This window comes from Mesoplodon densirostris, chromosome X (genome assembly GCF_025265405.1).
Source record: "Mesoplodon densirostris isolate mMesDen1 chromosome X, mMesDen1 primary haplotype, whole genome shotgun sequence".
Classification (NCBI taxonomy): domain Eukaryota; kingdom Metazoa; phylum Chordata; class Mammalia; order Artiodactyla; family Ziphiidae; genus Mesoplodon; species Mesoplodon densirostris.
In genome coordinates, this window is record NC_082681.1 from 97,776,974 (window position 1) to 97,803,197 (window position 26,224).

Genomic DNA, 26,224 nt, shown 5'->3' on the forward strand with positions numbered 1-26,224 from the left:
CTCGCAGGAGGAGCTTGGAGCTTCTCAGTCTAAGGAGAAGAAATGGATCAGAACAGATGTTCTCCCCCATCTCCCTGTCCCCGGGCTCTGCTGGCTCTGGCAGTGTGGCTGGTCCCTGCTTAGTCCCTGCTCCCTCTCTCCAGCTCCCAGGCTGATCCCCAAAGGGCTATTCTTCCAGGTTTGACAACTGGCTGGCCTCACACCCTGGACTGTTTCCCGACGACTTGCCTTCTTACTCTGTAAATTACTCGGATGATTTCAAAACCTGGCGCCCCGTGGAGATCTCAAGGCTGGTCAGCAAACACCAAAACGAGATCTCGGACAGGAGAATCTGTGCCTCCGCAGCCGCCCCAAAGACCTGCAGCATTGAGCGCGTCCTGCGGAAAACAGGAAGGTTCCAGAAATGGCTGCAGGCCAAGCGCCTCACACCGGACCTGGTGCAGGTGAGAGTACTGGCTGTGGGGGTGGGGAGAGGGTGCAGAATCCATTCCCAGCTCACATCTCAGTCTGGGCAAAAGGAATTGTAGTCTGTCTAAAGTGGGACAAAACAATGTCATGAAACAGCATGGCTTGTGACAAGACAGGAACTAAACAGGCTTAGTTATAGGGACCCTTCCCATTGTCATTCTCCATTCTCTCTGATATGACCCTCAGCGACTCTTTGGGAAACAGTTCCTAGCTCCCACCTCTGGTCTGAAGGACGGATGACCCTCACCAGCCTTCCCCCCCTCACCACAATGTTTGCCAACCCCTAAACGGTGACCGTTCTTAGAAGCTCCCATATGCATCCCGTTTCATGATCCAGAGACCCCACTTTGAAAATCAGCTTCCTCTTTGATCTCCCACCATAAAGAAGAACCAAACCTGAGTCACTGCAAAAGCAGGCTCTGATAACACAGCTCCCTCCTCCCATCTGAGAGCCCCCACCCACTCCCACGAGTAGGCTGCCTTCAGAACTTCAGCACGTTGCCAGTGCCATCTTATCCTGCATTGGTCCCCTCCTGCACTATCACCACTGGTATCGTGTTTTTCATCCAGACCAGCACAGTCATGTTACTCCACACACATCCAGCTGGCCCCTTGGGGCAGAAGATGCCACCTCAAAGGATTGAGGAGCCGCTCACCTTCAGCAAAGATGGGAGAGGAGAGGCTCACCTGTCTCCCTGTCATGATGAGGCTGGAGGATTTGGCATCCCTCAGGGGCACGCCAAGTCTGTTTCTTGAACTCCCCAGGCCATTAACCCCTTCATATGGGCACATAAGGCTGCCTGGGTAACTTCTGAGCACTAACAGACCCTCCCTTTGGTCTCTTTGAGATGAGCAACCCAGAACAAAGCAGAATCACTGGTCCCTGCATATCTCGACCACGTGGCAAGACCATGTGGCTTTACTCTAAAGTCATGTGGAAACTGCCTTGAAATCAAGAGGAATCGAGCTGCTGGTGACATGGCCATCATCTGATATTGAGCTTTCCAATGTGGTCCTTTTGTACTCTGCACTTTATGAATCTCACTGGCATGGAGTCGGGAGAAAATAAGCCAGAGGAAGTCAAACTATTGCCAGGTTGGGGAGGTGGTGGCGGGACCCAACCTAAGGGTCTTGGAGTTGGTGTGGGAAACTGGAAGTGGAGGCTCAGGTGGGAAGAACCTTATGGGAGCTGCTCAACACTGGGCAGAACCAGAAAACAGAGGACAGATATCAAAGCCCACACCATGGTACACACCCTAGGTGTAATGCCCCTGTGCCTCTCTTTCTGTGCCTGCAGACAGAGCCTCCATGCACTGGCCTGGGTACCCACCACCTGCCATTCTCAGGCTGACCACAGCTAATACTGAGGCATGGGAAGGACCAATATGAGACCTCCTCTGCTTTGCCTCAAATACGTGCTCAGGAGCAAATAGAAGGCCCCAGGAAGAGCAAAACAAGATATGCAAGGGTTTGTTTCAGAACTCCTTGAAAATCCCATCACTTCTTCCTGCCCCCATTGCTGTCTGGTCCCACGCTGACAGGCACGGTTCCCCCAAGGCACCAGACTACCTCCACCTGGGACCTAACAAATGTACCAAAGGACAGAACATCCTGGTGCACAAGATACACTTGAGATTCCACAGAAAGTGGCTAAACTGGCCTTGGGCTTTGAACTAAGGAAGACACCCTCTTTCCTTCATTTTCTAGACACTTCCATAATACAGTGGGGATTATCCCAGGAGGCCTAGGTAGTCCAAAGCAACCCACCCAGTACATCTAATGCCACCTACCTTGATGAGTATAGACATTGTGGTAGGGGCAAAGGATCCCTGGGGTCCGGAAACTGTGGTTGAGTCCTGACTCTGCCACTAACAGCTGTGACAGAACACAAAGGAGCTCAGAGACCCAGGAAGAACAGAGAGCTTCTGGTTCCTGTTCATCCATGTGACAAAGATGAATCAGACACAAGCTCTATCCCCCAGGATCATGTGGCCCAATGGTGAGGACAGACAAGAACACAAACCACCATAAAGTGTTGTAGTGGATGTTATGATAACAGCCTGTATGGGGACAAAGGACAGACTATTGACTTGGATCCCTCACTCACTGACCAGTTGACCTTGCATTTAAGTCTAGGACTTCCCCACTCTACCCTGACATTCCTCCTCCAAAACTGTGCTGGGGGGAGGCGTCTGGATCATCTCAAAGGCCCTCCCAGTTCTGACATTCTTTGATTTCACATGACTCGACTTCACTTAGTTAAGAAATCCTAATTGAATGCCTACTATCACCAGACACTGTGCTGGGTGCCTTGATGCCCTGTTTCTCAAAAGGCAGCATATAGTGCCCACTTTACCGGATTCATTCATCCTAGTGAGCTTATAGATATGAAGATGTTTTAGAAAAAGTCCATCACCATAGAAATGTATGGCAGTGTTGTTGTAATAAGTGGGTCCCTTTCTTAAATTTCTTGTGCTAAAACTTGCTCTACCAATTTTGTCATCGTGCATTAACATACAGCTAAACAAGCTTTCCTTCTTTCCTTTTCTTTTTTTAACATCCTTATTGGAGTATAATTGCTTTACAATGTTGTGTTAGTTTCTGCTGTATAACAAAGTGAATCTGCTATATGTATGCATATATCCCCATATCCCCTCCCACTTGCATTTCCCTCCCACCCATCCTATCCCACCCTTCTAGGTGGTCACAAAGCACCGAGCTGATCTCCCTGTGCTATGCAGTTGCTTCCCACTAGCTATCTATTTTACATTTGGTAGTGTATATATGTCCATGCCACTCTCTCACTTCGTCCCAGCTTACCCTTCACCCTCCCCGTATCCTCAAGTCCATTCTCTATCTCTGCCTCTTTATTCCTGTCCTGCCCCTAATTTCTTCAAAACCTTTTTTTGTTTAGATTCCATATATATGTGTTAGCATATGGTATGTGTTTTTCTCTTTCTGACTTACTTCACTCTGTATGACAGTCTCTACGTTCATCCACCTCACTACAAATAACTCAATTTCATTTCTTTTTATGGCTGAGTAATATTGCATTGTATATATGTGCCACATCTTCTTTATCCATTCATTTGTCGATGGACACTTAGGTTGCTTCCATGTCCTGGCTATTATAAATAGTGCTGCAATGAACATTGTGGTACATGACTCTTTTTGAATTATGGTTTTCTCAGGATATATGCCCAGTAGTGGGATTGCTGGGTCATATAGTAGGTCTATTTTTAGATTTTTAAGGAAGCTCCATACTGTTCTCCATAGTGGCTGTACCAATTTATATTCCCACCAACAGTGCAAGAGGGTTCCCCTTTCTCCACACCCTCTCCAGCATTTATTGTTTGTAGATTTTTTGATGATGACCATTCTGACTGGTGTGAGGTGATACCACATTGTGGTTTTGATTTGCATTTATCTAATGATTAGTGATGTTGAGCATCCCTTCATGTGTTTGTTGGCAACCTGTATATTTTCTTCGGAGAAATGTTTATTTAGGTTTCTGCCCATTTTTCAATTGGGTTGTTTGTTTCTTTGATATTGAGCTGCATGACCTACTTGTATATTTTGGAGATTAATCCTTTGTCAGTTGCTTCATTTGCAAATATTTTCTCCCATTCTGAGGGTTGTCTTTTCATCCTGTTTATGGTTTCCCTTGCTGTGCAAAAACTTTTAAGGTTCATTAGGTCCCATTTTCTTATTTTTGTTTTTATTTCCATTTCTCTAGGAGGTGGGTCAGAAAGGGTCTTGCTGTGATGTATGTCATAGAGTGTTCTGCCTATGTTCCTTCTAAGAGTGTTATAGCGTCTGGCCTTACATTTAGGTCTCTAATCCATTTTGAGTTTATTTTTGTGCATGGTTTTAGGGAGTGTTCTAATTTCATTCTTTTACATGTAGCTGTCCAGTTTTCCCAGCACCACTTATTGAAGAGGCTGTCTTTTCTCCATTGTATATTCTTGCCTCCTTTATCCATGATAACGTCACCATATGTGCGTGGGTTTATCTCTGGGTTTTCTGTCCTGTTCTGTTGATCTATATTTCTATTTTTGTGCCAGTATCATACTGTCTTGATGACTGTAGCTTTGTAGTATATGCTGAAGTCAGGGAGCCCGATTCCCCAACTCTGTTTTTCTTTCTCAAGATTGCTTTGGTTATTCAGAGTCTTTTGTGTTTCCATACAAATTGTGAAATTTTTTGTTCTAGTTCTGTGAAAAATGCCATTGGTAGCTTGATAGGGATTGCATTGAGTCTGTAGACTTCTTTGGGTAGTATAGTCATTTTCACAATGTTGATTCTTCCAATCCAGGAACATGGTTTATCTCTCCAAATCTTTGTATCATCTTTAATTTCTTTCATAAGTGCCTTATAGTTTTCTGCATACAGGTCTTTTGTCTCCTTACGTAGGTTTATTCCTAGGTATTTTATTCTTTTTGTTGCAATGGTAAATGGGAGTGTTTCCCTAATTTCTCTTTTAGATTTTTCATCATTAGTGTATAGGAATGCAAGAGATTTCTGTGCATTAATTTTGTATCCTGCTATTTTACCATATTCACTGATTAGCTCTAATAGTTTCCTGGTAGCATCTTTAGTATTCTCTCTGTATAGTATCACGTCATCTGCAAACAGTGACAGTTTTACTTCTTCTTTGCTGTTTTAGATTTTTTTTTTATTTCTTTTTCTTCTCTGACTGCTGTGGCTAAAACTTCCAAATCTATGTTGAATAATAGTGGTGAAAGTGGGCAAACTTGTCTTGTTCCTGATCTTAGTGGAAATGGTTTCAGTTTTTTCACCACTGAGAATGAGGTTGGCTGTGGGTTTCTCATATATGGCCTTTATTATGTTGAGGTAAGTTCCCTCTATGCTTACTTTCTGGAGGGTTTTTATCATACATGGGTGTTGAATTTTGTCAAAAGCTTTCTCTGCATCTATTGAGATTATCATATGGTTTTTCTCCTTCAGTTTGTTAATATGGTGTATCACATTGATTGATTTGCATATATTGAAGAATCCTTGCATTCCTGGGATAAACCCCACTTGATCATGGTGTATGATCCTTTTAATGTGCTGTTGGATTCTATTTGCTAGTATTTTTTGAGGACTTTTGCACCTATGTTCATCAGTGATATTGACCTGTAGTTTTCTTTTTTTGTGACATCTGTGTCTGGTTTTGGTATCAGGGTGATGGTGGCCTCATAGAATGAGTTTGGGAGTGTTCCTCCCTCTGCTATATTCTGGAAGAGTTTGAGAAGGATAGGTGTTAGCTCTTCTCTAAACGTTTTGTAGTAGTCACCTGTGGAGCCATCTGGTCCTGGGCTTTGGTTTGTTGGAAGATTTTTAATCACAGTTTCAATTTCAGTGCTTGGGATTGCTCTGTTTATATTTTCTATTTCTTCCTGGTCCAGTCTCAGAAGGTTGTGCTTTTCTAAGAATTTGTCCATTTCTTCCAGGTTGTCCATTTTATTGGCATAGAGTTGCTTGTAGTAATCTCTCAGGATCCTTTGTATTTCTGCAGTGTCAGTTGTTACTTCTCCTTTTTCATTTCTAATTCTATTGATTTGAGTCTTCTCCCTTTTTTTTCTTGCTGAGTCTGGCTAATGGTTTATCAATTTTTTTTATCTTCTCAAAGAGCCAGCTTTTAGTTTTGTTGATCTTTGCTATTGTTTCCTTCATTTCTTTTTCATTTATTTCTGATCTGATCTTTATGATTTCTTTCCTTCTGCTAACCTTGAGGTTTTTTGTTCTTTCTCTAATTGCTTTAGGTGTAAGGTTAGGTTTTTTATTTGAGATGTTTCTTGTTTCTTGAGGTAGGATTGTATTGCTATAAACTTCCCTCTTAGAACTGCTTTTGTAGCTTCCCATAGGTTTTGGGTCGTCGTGTTTTCATTGTCATTTGTTCCTAGGTATTTTTTGTTTTCCTCTTTGATTTCTTCAGTGATCTCTTGGTTATTAAGTAATGTATGTTTAGCCTCCATGTGTTTGTATTTCTTACAGATTTTTTCCTGTATTTGATATCTAGTCTCATAGCGTTCTGGTCAGAATAAATTCTTGATACGATTTCAATTTCCTTAAGTTTCCCAAGGCTTGATTTGTTACCCAAGGTATGATCTATCCTGAAGAATGTTCCATGAGCACTTGAGAAGAAAGAGTATTCTGTTGTTTTTGGATGGAATGTCCTATAAATATCAATTAAGTCCATCTTGTTTAATGTATCATTTACAGCTTGTGTTTCCTTATTTATTTTCATTTTGGATGATCTGTCCATTCGTAAAAGTGGGGTGTTAATGTCTCCTATTATGACTGTGTTACTGTCCATTTCTCCTTTTATGGCTGTTAGCGATTGCCTTATGTGTTGAGGTGCTCCTATGTTCGGTGCATAAATATTTACAATTGTTATATCTTCTTTTTGGATTGATCCCTTGATCATTATGTAGTGTCCTTCTTTGTCTCTTGTAATAGTCTCTATTTTTAAGTCTATTCTGTGTGATATGAGAATTGTTACTCCAGCTTTCTTTGATTTCCATTTTGCATGGAGTATCTTTTTCCATCCCCTCACTTTCAGTCTGTATGTGTCCCTAGGTCTGAAGTGGGTCTCTTGTAGACAGCATATATACAGGTCTTCTTTTTGTATCCATTCACCCAGTCTATGTCTTTTGGTTGGAGCATTTAGTCCATTTACATTTAAGCTAATTATCGATATGTATGTTCCTATTACCATTTTCCTAATTGTTTTGGGTTTGTTTTTCTACATCTTTTCCTTCTCTTGTGTTCCCTGACTAGAGAAGTTCCTTTAGCATTTGTTGTAAAGCTGGTTTGGTGGTACTGAAATCTCTTAACTTTTGCTTGTCTGTAAACGTTTTAATTTCTTTGTCGAATCTGAATGAGATCCTTGCTGGGTAGAGTAATCTTGGTTGTAGGTTTTTCCCTTTCATCACTTTAAATATGTCCTGCCAGTCCCTTCTGGCTTGCAGAGTTTCTGCTGAAAGATCAGCTGTTAACCTTATGGATATTCCCTTGTATGTTATTTGTTGTTTTCCCCTTGCTGCTTTTAATATTTTTTCTTTGTATTTAATATTTGATAGTTTGATTAATATGTGTCTTGGCAAAAAAAAAATATGTGTCTTGGCATGTTTCTCCTTTGATTTATCCTGTATGGGACTCTCTGGGTTTCCTGGACTTGACTGACTATTTCCTTTCTCATGTTAGTGAAATTTTCAACTATAATCTCTTCAAATATTTTCTCAGACCGTTTCTTTCTCTCTTCTTCTTCTGGGACCCCTATAATTCAAATGTTGGTGCATTTAATACTGTCCCAGACATCTCTGAGACTGTCCTCAATTCTTTTAATTCTTTTTTCTTTATTCTGCTCTGCAGTAGTTATTTCCACTATTTTATCTTCCAGGTCACTTATCCGTTCTTCTGCTTCAGTTATTCTGCTATTGATCCCTTCTAGAGAATCTTTAATTTCATTTATTGTGTTGTTCATCACTGTTTGTTTGCTCTTTAGTTCTTCTAGTTCCTTGTTAAATGTTTCTTGTATTTTCTCCATTCTATTTCCAAGATTTTGGATCATCTTTACTATCATTACTCTGAATTCTTTTTCAGGTAGACTGCCTATTTCCTCTTCATTTGTTTGGTCTGGTGGGTTTTTACCTGCTGCTTCATCTGCTGTGTATATCTCTGTGTTCTCATTTTGCTTAACTTACTGTGTTTGGGGTCTGCTTTTCACAGGCTACAGTTTTGTAGTTCCCTTTGTTTTTGGTGTCTGCCCCCAGTGGGTGAGGTTTATTTGGTGGCTTGTGTAGGCTTCCTGGTGGAGGGGACTGGTGCCTGTGTTCTGGTGGGTGGCACTGGAACTTGTCTTTCTGGTGGGCAGGGTCATGTTCAGTGGTGTGTTTTGGGGTGTCTGTGAACTTAGTATGATTTTATGCAGCCTCTCTGCTAATGCGTGGGGTTGTGTTCCTGTCTTGCCAGTTGTTTGAAATGGGGCATCCAGCACTGGAGCTTGCTGGCTGTTGGGTGGAGCTGGGTCTTAGCGTTGAGATCGAGATCTCTGGGAGAGCTCTTGATGATTGATATTACATGGGGCCGGGAGGTCTCTGCTGGTCCAATGTACTGAACTCGGCTCTCCCACCTCAGAGGCTCATGCCTGACACAAGGCCGGAGTACCAAGACCTTGTCAGCCACATGGCTCAGAAGAAAAGCAAGAAAAAAAGAAAGAAAATATAATAATAATAAATTTAAAAAAAATATATTAAAAAATATTTAAATAAAAAAGAAGAGAGAAACAAATCCACCAATGATAGCAAGCACTAAACACTAAACTAAGATAAATATAAAAATCAGAAACAAATCAGTCACAGACAGCAAACCCCAAGTCTACAGTTGCTCCCAAAGTCCACAGTCTCAATTTTGGGACGATTGGTTGTCTATTCAGGTACTCCACAGATGCAGGGTACATCAGGTTGATTGTGGGAATTTAATCTGTTGCTCCTGAGGCTGTATGGAGAAGTTTCCCTTTCTCTTCTTTGTTTTCCCAGGTCCTGGGGTTCAGCTTTGGTTCTGGCCCCACCTCTGCATGTAGGTCGCCCTCAGGCATCTGTTCCTGCCCAGACAGGACGGGGTTAAAGCAGCAGCTGATTAGGGGGCTCTTGCTCATTCAGGCGGGGGGAGGGAGGGGTATTGTAGTTATAATTGGAATGCAGGGTGAGCCTGCTGTGGCAGAGGCCAGCATGATGTTGCAACAGCCTGAGGCACACCGTGTTCTCTCCCGGGGAATTTGTCCCTGGATCATGGGACCCTGGCAATGGCGGGCTGCACAGGCTCCCAGGGGTGGGGGTGGGGGTGTGACCTGTGCTTGCACTCAGGATTCTTGGTGGCTGCAGCAGCAGCGTTAGCGTTTCATGCCCGTCTCTGGTATCCAAGCTGATAGCCGCGACTCATGCCCATTACTGGAGCTGGTTTAGGTGGTGCTCTGAATCCCCTCTCCTCGCGCACCCCGAAACAATGTTCTCTTGCCTCTTCGGCAGCTCCAGACTTTTTCCCGGACTCCCTCCCGGCTAGCCGTGGCGCACTAGCCCCTTCAGGCTGTGTTCACGCAGCCAACCCCAGTCCTCTCCCTGCGCTCCAACCAAAACCCGAAGCCCGAGCCTCAGCTCCCAGCCCAGCCCGCCCCGGCGGGTGAGCAGACAAGTCTCTGGGGCTGGTGAGTGCTGGTCGGCACCGATCCTCTGTGCGGGAATCTCTCCGCTTTGCCCTCCGCACCCCTGTTGCTGCGCTCTCCTCCGCGGCTCCGAAGCTTCCCCCCTCCACCACCCGCAGTCTCCGCCCGCGAAGGGGCTTCCTAGTGTGTGGAAGCCTTTCCTCCTTCACAGCTCCCTCCCACTGGTGCAGGTCCCGTCCCTATCCTTTTGTCTCTGTTTATTCTTTTTTCTTTTACCCTACCCAGGTACGTGGGGAGTTTCTTGCCTTTTGGGGGGTCTGAGGTCTTCTACCAGCGTTCAGTAGGTGTTCTGTAGGAGTTGTTCCATGTGTAGATGTATTTCTGATGTATTTGTGGGGAGGAAGGTGATCTCCACGTCTTACTCGTCTGCCCTCTTGAAGGTACTCCTTTTCCTTTTTTCTGCTAAAAAGGCATCCATTAACAGCACCTTGTTTAGACACAGCCAAAGTCATAACCATTTTCTTTCTTTTCTTTTTTTTGAGGGGGTGGCTCTCTTAGCCCATCTTTTCATCCCCACCAAAGAGTTTTCCTTTCCTTATAAAAACCAGAAAAATATCAGCAGCCACTTTATAAACTCTGGACAAACCCATGCTTCTTTCATCCACCAAGCTCAAGGTCATTGCCATCCAATTATGGCACCGTCTCTTCACTCTCCTGTCCTTTCCAGAGACCCTTTGCCCTTAGGATCCCACAGCAAGCACAAGGTGCTCTGTATCCTTTCCCTCCCAGACCTTATCCAGGCAGTACCCAAACTCCTGCTCTTTTCTTCTTAGCAAAACTCACCTATCAAGTGCTTTCAAATGGACCCAGCATCACCAAAGGTGGGGAGAAAAGAAAGTCACCCATCCAATCAAGAGAGATGAAAACAAGTGCTCAAACAAAAACTTGTATACATTGACTGTCGGTCCTGCTTATGAATAAAGAAAGTCAACTTGGATGAGAAGCCCCAGTGATCACCATCAGAAGCTGAGCCAGCCAGTCCATGGCTTCCCCTCCTGCAGGGCCAAGTGCAGCTTTGTATTAAGGACAATCTCTTGAGCCACAGGCAATAAACTGTAGCAAAGGGCTGCCAGGAAAGTGGGACAGGACCAGGAATCAGCAAGAGGGTGAAACAATGCAGTGTGTGTGCATGTGTGTGTGTGTGTGTGTGTGTGTGTGTAACACTTACGCTAATAAAACCTTGACTTTTCTCCTCTAAAAGCTGTATTGTTCTGATGGGAATATCTCACAGCCTAAATTACTAGCCCACAAATAGAACCACAGCCAAGAACAGCACCCAGGGTTTGTCATGACGTGCTTGTTTGCAAAACCACAAAGAAGGCTTCCTCTGCTATTACGCCAGGCACAAAGAGGCAACCACCCTCAGAAGCACGTGGCTAATCAGAGGAAAACACATCTCCTCCATCGTGTCCCCCTCCCATCCCCTCAACTGCCAGCTGCTATTGACATTGTTCTATACACAGATCCTGTTTCTTCCTTAAGTGGGAACCAGCTTGAAGACCATGGAGATTTTCCTCCCACTAGATGGTGGTATAGAGTGTTCAGGGAGCTTTGTTTAAACCAGGATGCCTGGCAATTTTACTTCCTTGGTCTCATTCACATAAATACAATAAGGGAAATAAGCAAAGTAACCAAAATGCATGCTAACCATTTAATCAGAATATAGTTTTAGAGGTAACTGCTAAACGAATAATAAAATTCCCCTTTGGTTTGAATTTAATTCAAAAATATTTAAGGGGTATTTGCAGGACATACGCTATGACCTAGGAGGGTATAAGGCTGTCAAGACAAGGTCCCTGCACTCTGAGAGATGACACCCCAATGGGGGAGACAGACCAGATTTGATTAGTTCTGATACAAGACAGGTTATGATAAAGTGTTTGAATGGAGATGGAAATTTTGTATTGAAGTCACAGCTAGTTTTCAGACTATAAATATTTTAATCCTTCACAAACTACCAGGTCAAAGACCCTTCCAAAAAGTTGCATTCATTTTTTTACAAAAATGACATGGCTATATTGATGCCGAAAGGAAAACAGCTGATGGGTAGATGTACCATTTTCATACTTATCTAACTGACATGGAAATCAAAGCTGAAATGGAAGACGAAATTTAAGCAACTAAAAGTGCCGTCACACAGAGCAATATTCGCAGGACATCAGTGCACACTCTCTGGCTGAACAGTCTTCAGAAAGCAGGGCCCCTTTGTGACTATGAGATCACGAGACTTGGCTCTCCGCGACCGTGGGGATGTAGTAACAGTGCTTCTCTTTTGTTGCCCATGCGAGTTTCTGGAGGCAACCCACCAACCCACAGTCCACTTTCCCCTTTCCATCATATAATTGTTGAGAGTTGAAACAAATAAGACTTTGAATCACAGGATATGTTTAGAGTTAAAACCACTGAGACTTCATCACCTCAGCATTTGTGGCAAAGGGATTCTTTGGAAGAGGACAGTGACTAAATTATTAATCTCCAGGTCTCCATTGTATCCTAGGCTCATAAAAAAATGACTCATAGATCACCCAGCCTGTCCTCGAAAATGTCTCCTAAATTATTCTTGATGGATCTCATGAGTGAAAAGGAGAGACAATGAAAGGTTTCCCCAGCCTTGACACAGACAAGTTGGAAAAGTAAAAGGAGGCAAGAGAAGACTCAGGGAAGGTATACAGGAGATGAGTTGCCAGTGGTTCCTTCCCAATGAGTCTCAAATGCAGAACAGAGGCAGCTCCCAGCCAAAGCATTACTGAAGCCTGGGCAGTCACCAAGATGGACCATCCAGAGCAGACTTAGTCTTCACAGGGCTCTCCACTTTCCCTGAATTTAGATGTTAGTCAACCAAGCGCCTTCTTAAATAAATCAAGCCATCCTTTGTTCTATGATTTCTTTCCTTGCTATCTCGCTATCCCTATCGTGATGTACTCTGGGTCAAATGCTTTTGCTATAGCGTGACTTGGCTCAGGGTCCTGGGGTTTGGCTATGCCTCTACGTGTGTCCACGTAATATTCAGTAAACAGAGGTTAAGCTATATGGTATATATATCTATAAAGATATTCACTTGAAAAAATTAATGACAGAAATAATTGATATATTGGTCACATTCTAAAAACTGTTTATTAGGCCACAAAAACATTCAATACATTTTATTTATTTATTTATTTATTTATTTTTGGCTGTGTCAGGTCTTCGTTTCTGTGCGAGGGCTTTCTCTAGTTGCGGCGAGCGGGGGCCACTCTTCATTGCGGTGTGCAGGCCTCTCACTGTCGCGGCCTCTCTTGTTGCGGAGCACAGCCTCCATACGCGCACGCTCAGTAGTTGTGGCTCACGGGCCTAGTTGCTCCGCGGCATGTGGGATCTTCCCAGACCAGGGCTCGAACCCGTGTCACCTGCATTGGAAGGCAGATTCTCAACCACTGCGCCACCAGGGAAGCCCCTCAATACATTTTAAAAAGTAGAAATAGCGAAGGTTTTTTTCTGTGATTAAAAGGCAATAAAATCAGACATAAACAATAATGAAACAAGGAAGCCCCAAAACCTACCAAACCTGGCATTTAAAAACTTTATCTTCTGAACCACAGAGCAAAAAACTGAAATAGTAATCATATCAAGAAAATAACAATGACTAAAAACTCTACGTATCCCCAGTCTATGATTTGCTTTGCCAAATCACTGCTAAGAGGATAACTGGAAGCCATTCCAGTGTTGTGTCAGGCAGCTATCAATACAAATTTGGTCATTAATGGGGAGGAATAAGACAAAAAGACATAAAAATGGGCAGCTGCATGTCAATTTGGTCCTAACATGAGACAGCAGAGCACAGAGCAATAGGTCAATTTGTTAAAGATCAAAATAGATTACTACCCACTGAACCACACATATGTCATATATTCTTGGAGTTCACAGAAACTCGAAAGCCCACCAATTCAAATTCTCACACTGTTTCCATTCTTTGTCCTACCATACAGTGACAGGAAACTCACTACCTTCAAAAACAACCTGTTCCTTCTTTGAACCAAACAGATCAGTAGGAAGTGCATCTCAAATCTGTCTTCTTGTAGCTTTCACTCATTTCAACTATTAAGTTATTTCTACTCCTTGGTGTTAAATGTAACATTTCCCCCTCCCATACATTCACCTCCTAAATCCTGGTTTCACAATCTAAACATTCCCAATTCTCTTTGCTGTCTTGGTCATTCCCCTCCTACTGGTACATGTGAAATGTTGTGTCAGCCAAAACCCCTTCTGCAGCTAGATTTTAGTTTTTAAGAACAGAACCTTTTATTTATCCCATTAAATATGATCTTCTCAGATTAAATCCATTACTCCAGCCTGTCACCTTGATTGTGTTACTTAGAGTCACTATCAACCCAACTACATATCACGTTCAATTTTGATGAACATGACTTTTATCTAGGTCCTAGTCATTAATAAAAATATTAAATAGAACAGGGCCAAAGAGAAAGCCTTCTTACTCTATGTGGATGAATCCATTCACTGTTAGGTAAACTCAGTTGACAAATTACTAATCATCTTAATTTTCTATGCCATCAAAATCTTAATTCACCGTCTCCTTTAAGAGTTATCATGAGGGACTTCCCTGATAACCACTTCCCAGTGGTTAAGAATCCTCCTGCCAATGTAGGGGAACGGTTCGATCCCTGGGTCAGGAAGATCCCACATGCCGCGGAGCAACTAAGGCCGTGCACCACAACTACTGAGCCTGCTCTCTAGAGCCTGCGAGCCACGACTACAGAGCCCACGAGCCACAACTTCCGAAACCCGTGCACTTAGAACCCATGCTCCGCTACAAGAGAAGCCACCGCAATGAGAAGCCCACGCACACCGCAACGAAGAGTAGCCCCCGCTCACTGAAACTAGAGGAAAGCCCGTGCACAGCAATGAAAACTCAATCCAGACCAAAAAAAAAGAGTTATCATAAGACTTACCGTTGAATTCCTCACTAAAGTATATATATATATATATATATATATATATATATATATATATATAATTTATTATTTTTTTGTGTGTGTGTGGTACGCAGGCCTCTCACTGTTGTGGCCTCTCCCGTTGCGGAGCACAGGCTCCGGACATGCAGGCTCAGCGGCCATGGCTCACGGGCCCAGCCGCTCCGCGGCATGTGGGATCCTCCCGGACCGGGGCATGAACCCGCGTCCCCTGCATCGGCAGGCAGACTCTCAACCACTGCGCCACCAGGGAAGCCCTATATATTCTAAGTCTATTGCATTTCTATGGTTAAAAATCAAATAACCATGTCAAAGAAAAAAAAGTCTAGAATGATTCAGTTAAATGAATCCTCAGTAACTACCTAAGATCATCACTCCCTCTTCTAGAGGTGCACAAATCATCCTATTAATACCCTGTCTTAGAATATTTCCTATGATCCAGTAATTTGTAAAATCTACCCTCTTGCTCCTTTGAATATCAGAAATGGATTTTCATGCCTTTTTCTGTTCTGCTTTCACTGCCCAAGATTCAGTGATATTATTTGCAAGGTCTCTGTGAATCTTCCAGATGGGACAACTCATTCCAAACAATAGAAGCATTCTGGCTTCCCATACCTGTTCACCACCGTTTTGCTCCACCCTATTCAGATCAAACTCCCAATACCTGTCAAAGAAGACAAGCAAACATTAAGAATGAAAATTGGGGGCTTCCCTGGTGGCGCAGTCGTTGAGAGTCTGCCTGCCAATGCAAGGGACATGGGTTCGAGCCCTGGTCTGGGAAGATCCCACATGCCACGTAGCAACTGGGCCCGTGAGCCACAACTACTGAGCCTGTGCGTCCGGAGCCTGTGCTCCACAAGAGAGGCCGCGACAGTGAGACGCCCGCACACCGCGATGAAGAGTGGCACCTGCTCGCCGCAACTAGAGAAAGCCCTTGGGCAGAGACGAAGACCCAACACGGCCATAAATAAATAAATAAATAAATTTAAAATTTCACGACATATGTCAATATTTTTTTTTTTCTTTTTGCGGTATGCGGGCCTCTCACTGTTGTGGCCTCTCCCGTTGCGGAGCACAGGCTCCGGATGCGCAGGCCCAGCGGCCATGGCTCACGGGCCCAGCCGCTCCGCGGCATATGGGATCCTCCCAGACCGGGGCACGAACCCGTATCCCCTGCATCGGCAGGCGGACTCTTAACCACTGCGCCACCAGGGAGGCCCGACATATGTCAATATTTAAAAAAAAAAAAAAGAATGAAAATTCGGCCTTCATTTTGTTACTCACCAACATTCTCCCCATGGCCCTACTCAAAATGTCTTTAGTTTCTTTTCACTCTATTCTTTGTAAAATAGAGTTCTTTTCAAAGTTTTTCAAAGTATAAGTTACATACTTAAATGCACAAATCTAACATGCAGAGCTAGATAATTTTTTATACATGTATTCATTCACGTAACCACCATCCACATCAAGATACTGAACATTTCCAGCCCCTCAGAAGGCTCTTTCATGGCCCTCCCTAAAAAGACTGCCTCTAGGGTGACCAACCATCTGAATTTCTTGAGACTATCCCTGTTTTAGCACTGAAAGTCCCACATCCTGGGAAACCCCTCAGTCCCAGGCAAACTGGAACAGTTGATCTCCTCACCACCTCCCAATGGTAACCACTATTTTGACCTAAATCACCATAAATTACTTTTATTTGGTTTTGAACTGCATTTAAATGGAATCACACAGTATATCCTCAACATGTTATGCTACTTAACCATGTTGTTGCATGATCAGTAGTTTGTTTTTTCATTGCAGTAGAATATTCCACTGATGTGTATGATGATGTCACAATTTATTCATCCTACCATTGATGAACAAACATTCGTATTTATGTCAGTTGGTGAACGTAAGCATACAGAAGTGAAGTTTCTGGGTCATAACTGTACCTATAGACAGATTTAGTCAATACTGCCAAACAGTTTTCCAAAGTAGTTGTACTGATTTCCTCCTATAAGCAACGGAAGAGAGAGTTCTGTTGTTCCACATTTTCATCAACACTTGATATTGTTAGTCTTTCATTTTAGTCATCTTGGTGGGTGTCTAGCAATATCTCATTGTGTGGTTTGAATTTGTATTTTTCTCATAACTTACAATATAAGGGCCCTTTTCATACATTTATTGGCTGTTTTGATTTCATCTCTTGTAAAGTGCTGGCATAATCTGTTTGTCCATTTTTTATTGGGTTGTCTGTCTCACTGATTTGTAAAAGTTACATTTATATTCTGGATATGAGTTCTTTGTTGGATATATGTATTACAAATATCTTTTCCCAGCCCAAGGCTTGCCCTTTCACTGTCTTAATGGTATCTTTTGATAAACTGACATTCTTAATTTCAATGAAGTCCAGTTTATCAATTATTTTCTTTCAAATATCCCAATTATCCCATGGTCACAAAGGTATCCCCCTGTTTACTTCTAGAAGCTTTCATGTATTCTCTCTCATACATAGCTCACTAATCTTATGTTCTGCTGTGCTCAGTTTGGTGTTAAATCCAGTAGTAACTTCTTAATTTCAGATATTGCATTTTGTATTTCTAAATGTCAACTTAATTTTTTTGTGGATTCCAATTCTCTGTTGAAATTCTCTCCCTTTCATTAATTTTGCCTGTCTTTTCTTCTATTCTCTTGAAATCTTAATCACAGTTACTTTGAATTCTATACTTGCTAATTCTAAAATCCAGATTATCTCTGATTCTACTTCTGCTTTTGTGGGTTGTTTTCTTTTTTCTTGATTATCAATTAGTTTTTCTTGCTTCTGCACATTTTTTGGTAATTTTTAACTGTATGCTGGATTTTAAGGATAACACATGGTAGAGGTTCGAAATTACATTATCTTCTCCTAAAGATGGTTGAGCTTTGCTCCAGCAGCCAACGAAATTGCTCACCTAAATCCAGGGTTTCTCAGTCTCATGACTATTGACATCTGGGGCTGGATCATTCTTTGTTAGGGGATTGGGATGGGGGATGTCCCGTGCATTTGTTAAGATGCTTAGCAGCATCCCCCAGCCCTCACCCACTAGATGCCAGTAGCATCACAACCCCCAACTGTGACAACCCAAACTGTTTCCAGATGTTGTCCAAAATGTCCTCTGTGGAGCAAAATTGCCCCCAGTCTAGAACCACTGCCTTAATCCTGTTGAGGCTGGGATTAAGTCTTTGTTAGTGCAGGTCTCTTTCAGTTTTGCCCTTATTCCCAGGACATGGTCCTTGCTGGTAGGACCTGGGCCTTACCACTGGAATGTGGACTTTCTGAGGTCCAATCAAAAGCCCAGGGTGCTCACTAAGCTGTCTAGCCCAGATCCCCATCTCTCCAGTGCTAGGTGGCCTCTGAAATCTCTGCTCAGTGATATAGCCTTCTAACGTGGTTCTCTACTAGGGCTCTAGAGTCCCACCCTGCTCTTATGCAGCTTAGGAGTTGGCCAAAGATCTGAGGGAAACTTTCACATATATTTTGGGCGCTCCTTCTCTGTGGCTTTTCCTTTATAGGACCCTGCCCCCCATATCCCAGCTACTGAGGCAGCCCCAAATCCTAATTGCTGTTTCCTCTACCCAGCAAGACCCTGCACTGCAGCTTGGAAAATGTCCTTGGGGGAAAAGACAGTGTGAATATGGGGCTCAGCTCATGTGCATCCTTTCTCTCAAGGATTGTTGCCCTATGTGGGTGGTGGTCCAACGCCCACAAACAGTTGTTTTATATGTTTTGTGTGGGTTTATAGCTATTTGCATCAGAAGGGTAAGCCTGATACCAGTTACTCTGTTATGGCCAGCACTAGAAATCTCAAAATGATCCACTGTCCAGGAGAGAAAAAAACTGGTGCTATTGCATTCCTATATGCAAATCCTAAATATAGCTATGAAAGCCATCTTTCTTGCTTTTGAAGCTCTCACCTTATTCTAAAAGGCTTTGGCATTTTGGATACTATTTCAAGGCTGAAGAAAGTGTGGGGAATACCTGTGGCTTTCAGCCCAGCACATATGAAAGGAATCAAACCTGCAGTGAGAGCCAGAGGAGAATCTGACTTAATAACACACTTACAGCAGACCAGAAAAGCACTTTCTATAGAGTACATGGCATTGTTTTCTTTCTTTCTTTCCTTCCTTCCTTTCTTTTTCTTTCTTTCCTTCTCTCCTTCCTTCCCTCCTCCCTCCCTTCCTTCCTTCTTTCTTCCTTCCTTCCTTCCTTCCTCTCTCTCTCCCTCTCTCTCTTTCTGTTTTTGACTCTCCAACCAGACAGGGAACTACTTGAGGGGAGGCACTGCATCTTATTCATCAACGTCTTCCCACACACATGTCTGACATGGTGTAGACAATTTGTAAGTCTTTGGGAAATGAAGGAGTGATCAAATGAGTGAATGAATAAGACATCACTCACCACTCACTATTCATGGCTTCAGGGTGACTCTTGATCCACACCTGTGCTAACTCCCCGGTCATCTCTAGAGGCTGTCAGATTTCAGAGTCTCTGAAAGTCCCGTCTTTCCCCAAGAGAGCATCTTTACTGGCATGACTCAGGTGTTAACAAGTTTGAAAGTCCCATGGTTTCTACTCCTTGGAATATGACTCTTGATACCAGAAATGTCTACCTAATTTGGGTGAGAGGGATGGTGACACAGTTATCCATTAGCTTCTCCAGGGCTTGATCTCTCCATAGTTATCTTGGAAGAGAGACGGCTGAGGCATTTTGACCCAGGGCAGGGGAGGAAGAAATAGATAGGGGGCCTCTTGCTCAGGAGGAGGAGGGGTGATTCCCCCAAGGGCTTGCCTGGTAAGCTGGCCGAAGCACTTCTGAGCACAGCACCTCAAAGGGAAGATAAGACACCAAAAGGAAGGGTGAAAAGCAAGAACCAATTACCCTTCCTCCACTTTCTCTAGGTAAGCACTGCCTCCTACCAAGAGGCTTCTGGGAAGGTCAGTGATTCAGGCTAACCCGGCATCTAGGGCCTCCCAATTGGCATTGGCTGTGGTGGAGACTTTCTGTACAACATCATGTATTCAGATTCAGTAGGTGGTTATTTACCTGTGGCACTTTCCAGTTCTGGGGACAAGACAGTGGACAGCATATATGCCATTGTTGGGCGGGGGGCGTCTCTAGAATATAAATGACTTTTTTCTTCTTTTCTTCTTCTTTTTTTTTTTTTTTTGGCCACTCCTCATGGCTTGTGGGATATTACTTCCCCGACTAGGGATTGAACCCGGGCTCCAGCAGTGAAAGCACCAAGTCCTAACCAGTGGACCGCAAGAATTCCCTACAAATGACTTTAATTAACCAACCAATCTAACTGCCTTCTAGCGTCTTGAGATTGGCACCTTCTTTTCACCCTAAAACTATAGTCCTTTCCTCACAGTTCTGGGTCTAAAGAACCCTATATGTGATGCTATCTGATTTTTATAGGATCAGATGGCTACAGTCATGGGGCTTACCTCATTCTTGATATTCATCATTCTTGGGTCCATCTGATCTCTCTGTCCTCCTGAATTCCTGCCCATTACCCAATGGTGAACAATCTAGGGCTTCCCCTTTTAGCTGACTGTTTCACCTTAATACCTCAAGCCCTCACAGCTCAGGAGGCCATCATATTGCCTGAGCACGTTTTCCTGCAAGAGTTCCCCCATGACAGACCTCCTTCCCTTGACACAGACCTCCTGGCTGTGCACAGAGAACACCTCCAACCAAGTCCTTCTCCTACACAGCACCCTCAACTCTTCCCATCAATTGTCTCCTTGCCCCTCACCTTTCCTTTCTCAGACACATCCTCAACCTGGCCACCTGTGACACTCTCAAAAAACAGATCTTTCCCTTCCCAGTTCAATGTTTAACTTTTTTTGGGGGGGGGGGGGGGCATGCCTCACGGCTTGCGAGATCTTAGTTCCCCAACCAGGGATTGAACCCGGAACCTGGCAGTGAAAGCGCCGAGTCCTAACCACTGGACCACCAGGGAATTCCCTTCTTTTTCTTATTAAATAGCATATACTTATTATAAAACTTTATAAAGTATATATTTTAAAAACTCATAAGGAAGTAGGGGGAAAAATTGCTTCTAAGCCACCACCCAGAGGCAATCACTGTTAACACACTGGTGTTTTTACTTGTAGTCTTTTTTCTAGTCAGATTTAACTTAAGAAAAAATAAGTTATATGTTTCATGTTGCATATTTCTCTATGGCTTAATGTTATATCGCATAGTATTCCCCATATCATGAAAATTCTTTATAAGCCCTATTTCATCACATGGGTATACCATAATGTTATTCACTAGTGTTTATATCATTTGATGTCATTATTATAAATAATACTTTGATGACCATCTTTCTGCAACATCTTTGCCTGAACTTTATATTATATTCTTTATTTTTAACATCTTTATTGGAGTATAATTGCTTTACAATGGTGTGTTAGTTTCTGCTTTATAACAAAGTGAATCAGTTATACATATACATATGTTCCCATATCTCTTCCCTCTTGCTTCTCCCTCCTTCCCACCCTCCCTATCCCACCCCTCTAGGTGGTCACAAAGCACCGAGCTGATCTCCCTGTGCTATGTTCTTGAGACAAATTTCCTTTTCAAAACTACCACATACTGACTACTTTCTATGGGCCAGGTGCACTTCATACACATTTGTCACAGTTAATCTTCACAACCTATGAGATATCCTTGTTCCCATTGTACAGATGGGGAATCTGAGGCTTAGAGAGATTTATATACCTGACCCAAGATCACCTGGCTAGAAAATTTTGGAACTGGGATTTGAACAAAGGTCTATCTCCTGATTCCAGAAGTCATACCCTTAAGTACTATGCTTTGCTGCTTCCTTACTTTCTGTGGTGGAATTACTGTGTCTAAGGTTATGAACATTTTTAAATCTTTTTAATTTAATCTTTTTAAATTACCAAACTGAATTCAACTCCCACAAGCAGTTTTTGAGGGTGTTCATGGCATCTTCATGACCAATAAGCTTTGCCTCTAAAATTATGTATGATATCTGTAGAATAAAACCTAAATTCCTAAATATGGTTTTCAAGAGCCTCACAGTTTGGTCCCAACTTTCTTTCCTGATGATTCCATTGGCCAGATATGGCCTTTAAGTCTGTTCCTTGCTTTTGCTCATTTCTGATCCTTCAGCTTGAAATGCATTGACATTAGAGGTCCACCTGACAAAATCCTACTCATTCTTCAAGACCATGTTCATGCCACCTCGTCTGTGAAGCCTTCCTGGATTCCCCTACTGCCCTCTCTTCTGTATTCTCACAGCACTTTGCTTACACCTCTTGTAGCATTTGTCTCATCCTGCCCTGTACTGAACTTTGTAGTATACATGTCACTCTGCCCCACCAGAGTACCAGTTCTTTGGAGGTCAGGACCCTCTCTTATTTAAATGTGTGACTCCCATGCTTAGCACAATGCCTTATATAAAGTAGGGGCTTGATAAATTTTTGTTTAATAAATGATTTGCAACAGCCTCGGGGGAATTTTAACAAGTTTCCTAACCCACATGAGTGGTTACGACAGTATATTTGAGTTGGGGGAAGACTCCCCAAATTCCTTTTGGTTCTCCCTGCAATGCAGTTCAAAGAACTATTGAGTCCAGTGACCGACCTTAGTCTGGATGGCTAGCACTTCCTTGTCAGGATAAACACTCAGCTCTGGCCATTCTGGGCTTTGTAGCCTCTCTCTCCAGGGCCTCTTGTTCTACTTTCTCATACCCATTCTCTAGGAAGTGGCTGCTTTTCTCTCTCTCCTAACCCTACCCTCCATTGCAGAAAGGACCTGGTAGATGGTACCCTGTGAAGCTACCCAGGGTGCAGGGGAGTGAGGGCACTAAAGGTGGGGGAAATAGGGGTTGGGGTTGGTGACAGAAAGGAGGCTCAGCCAGCCAGGACCTAACCAGACAGTCCATCACTGGCTCCCATCTGACAGAGAGCTCCTCACCCACAGTCCTGGCCCAGAGTGGTCTATGCGAGCCTGCGCCTCTATCCAGCCTTTCCTCAGAACGACAAACCGCCACTCCCCAAATAATACTTAGGGTGGTTGGGGTCCGGTGAGATAACTTCAGTCAGGTCGCAGAAAAGTCACCAAGAGAGAAGCAAAGGAGCCAAAGGTGATGTCGTAGGTTTGGAATGTGTCAACATGACCAGGCTGAACTACATTTCTCAGACTTCCCTTCCCTTATGTTTCCGGATAGAGAGATTCTGTTGGGAGTTTGGGAGGGCGGAAGGGCAACAGTGGCCATTTTGTGGCTCACACACGGTATTGCATGTCTGCTCTGCCTTCCCCTTGGCTCCTGCTTCAGCTTCTCCGACTCCCAGGCTAGGGTTAGCTTCATGCCAAAGGGCCCCAACTTCTGCAGGTCTCCACACCATCAAGCTCAGAGGCAATAAGAACTGACATGGGTTTCAGTCCATTGTCATGAGCTCCATCTTGTGCTTGTGGGGTCCATGTTGTCCTTGATCTTCCCCCATTTTGCACCTGTCTTCCCTTCTCAACTGCCTGCCTATGGACTTCAAGCTCCAGCATCATATGGGAGATCAACAGCCTTACAGAGACTACTTAACATGCTTGTATAATTGTATAAGTTCAAATCCTGTTTTTTAAAAAAATCTAGTGATTCTGCTTCTCTGATTGAACCCTGACTGATACAGGTGGTACAACCTCAACAGAGGGGGTGGGGATAAAAAGAAGCCTGGTAGTCCCTCCCCCCAGGCAAACTCGAGGCTGGTTTGAAGGTTTTCCTGACAACCAGAATTCATTCTGAGCCTCCTGGACCACAGGACCTTTGCAGAAGCTACTGAGTTTCATTGGGAGTTTCTTCAACTTTGCATGCACAAATGAGTTGTCACAAGCACTTGGCTTCCTGTCTTTTGATTTAAAAAGAAAGAAAGAGAGAAAGAAAAAAAAAACAGCAGCCTATAAAATGAAATGGCCCAGTGGAGAATTATGACCAACCTTGGCATACCTGAATCAAAATGACAGACCATGAAATAACGTGTTTTATTCTGTGTCAGCTGCCTGCCTGTCCCAACTATCAGCTGAATTGCCTGCCACAATGATTATTTCATCTGCCACAGTGAAAATCTTGGAGCAGCCCACAAATGCTTCAATGGCAAAGCCTCTGGGGCCCCTGAATGGAGGAGGATGGATGACGGACGAGGTAGGAAGAAAGAGATAGACTCCAGTAGGAGGAGAAAGCTAGTCGCCACTTCCACCAGCAGGGTCACCCAAGATGTTGACTACCCCATGGAAGAAGGGTCCCGGATCACCACCAAGTGAGCCTCTGGCTGCTAAAGGTTTGACAGGAAGGGGCACAGGTAGACAAGGGGAGGTAGCCCTGACCAGGGCATATCTTCCAGGGAATAAAAGAAGAGTGTGCTGGGCAAAGCCATGAAAATGAGAATAAGATGTAATTGTGGGAAGCAGCAAGTGTCATGCCCCCTGATTACAGTATGGGTCAAGAGCAGTGGGTAGATGTTGCAGTGGTAGGACTGGGGCAGGGGGGTGGGGGGCTAAATTTTATTCTATAAGACAGTGGTTCTCACAAGCGGGCATCAGAATCCCCTGGAGGGCTGGTTAACACTGGCATTGCTGAGTCGCAGCCCCAGAGCTTCTGACTGTGCAGGTCTGAGGCAGAGTCTGAGAATTTACATTTCTAAAGAAAAGTGATTTGAAGGCTGTGGATCTTTCCACAAATGAGACCTAAAAGTGGTATGCGGGGTGGATGGGCAAGGGAGTGAGGTCAGCGAGGCTGTGCAGCAGAAGTAGGACAGGGCCCCCAAAACACAGCTACTGGTGAAGAAAGTAGGGAGGAGAGGCTGAGTTTCAATGCAAGAAAGCAGTACAGTCTGGCCTGGGACTCAGGCCTGGGTTCAAATCCTGGCTCCAACACTAAGGAGAGTTCCTCAGTGGAAGACAAGTCGTAGTCAGAAGCCTGTTGGTTGAGCACTGATCCGAAAGGGAAGTCAACCAAGTGATCCTCAGTGGCCTGGCCACCTGCCCACAGGCTGCTGGAGACCACGGGCTGGGTGCCCTTTTCCCCAGACCCCAAAGCCAACTCCTGACCCTCGGATTTTCCTGTCTGGGTGCTCAATCTTACCAACCCTTATGTCTACTTGGCCACTCCAAATAGGGGACAAGATGATAACACTCATTCCCCAACCCTTCTCTCTGAAGTTACTGAGCTCCCTGACTAGAGTTTCCTGGGGTTCCCAACTGTTTTTTCCAAATTTAAAGACAGTCCTGGGTCAACATAGTCACGATGTGGAGTACATTTGTTTGACCCTCCAAAGGCAACCTTGTTTCCTACTCAGAGATCCATTTTATTGTGAAATTTGGGGAGGGGGCATTTTACCGTTGACCCCCATTGACCCTTGGAACTGACAACACTACCTGTGTTCACAAAGCACTCCACAGTGTGTAAAGCACAGTGAGATGTTTATCATGCATCCAGGAAAGTAGTATCAGGTACCTACAATGTCCAGAGAGCCAGCTAGAGCCAGGCAACCGAGTTACGAACCTGGTGTAAACCAACCATCTACCATAATGCCCACGTGAGAGATAAGGAAACGGCCTCAGAAAGGGAAAGGGACTTGCCTAAAGGCACATCTCCAGGCCAGCTAAGCCCAGGGGGAGCACAAGCTGGGGGAGAGGTGACTGATGACACAAATGGATACAACACAATGCTAGAGATCACAATGATGACAGCACAACTTGACACAGGGAATCAAAGACGAGAGAGATCAGCATTAAGATAAGGAAGTTGAGAATAGCTCCAGGTATTCTAACCTGGAAGACTGGGAGAATGGTAAGGTCACTTACAGAACTGGGAAAATGGGAAAGGTGCTATCTTTGGGTCAAATAATAGCAAATACTCATAGAGCCCTTCCCATGTATATTTTGCCGAAAGCCTTACTTTAGGTTTCAAGGTTCGTAGGATTCGCTGGCAAAATAATCACTCTACACTCAGTTAAACAAGAATTTAGAGAGAGTTTATTGAATTAACAAAGATTACAGTATGCTAATTAAGAAAAGAATAGTAGAACTAACTAAGAAAGAATAGTAAAGACAGAGGTTTATACATCACCGAATTGGGGAAGCACCTACATCCAGATCCAAGAAGCGCTGGGAAGTGCCTTGAACAGCAATCTGGAGCCACAGTTGGGAAGGTCCCCAGTGGTGCGTCCACCCCACGGGTGAGACTTCCGTTTGTCACTGAAGGAACCCAGCTTTTAGCACCAGGCCGCAGGCTGATAACAATCAGCCTACGTGCAAGTTGGTAGCTCTGGTTGTTGTCATAAATGCCTTGGTCTTAACTCGTAAGTCTTGGAATGTTCTTGATCCCTGGGGGCTGGCCAGGCCCTCAAGGTGCAAGAAGTCCCATGACTTACTCCCTGTCTTATCTAATGGTTTACAGTGTGTGCCGGCGCCACCCCTGCTGGCCTGGGCGTAGCTCAGCAGTTTGGCGTGCAGCCAGCTTTAGCGCCATTGTCCCGTCAGAGAGAGGCCTAGCGCCACCTCTGAAGC

The 26,224-nt window shown here is 43.9% G+C and overlaps 1 protein-coding gene across 1 annotated transcript in view; it reads left to right on the plus strand.

The window, feature by feature from the left end:
* Nucleotides 1-26,224, plus strand: part of DIPK2B (divergent protein kinase domain 2B) — a 47,553-nt gene that overhangs the window by 8,061 nt on the left and 13,268 nt on the right. Inside the window, exon 2 of the mRNA XM_060087976.1 lies at nucleotides 179-443. Coding sequence (XP_059943959.1) covers nucleotides 179-443 — 265 coding nt within the window. The remainder of the gene's footprint in view (nucleotides 1-178; nucleotides 444-26,224) is intronic.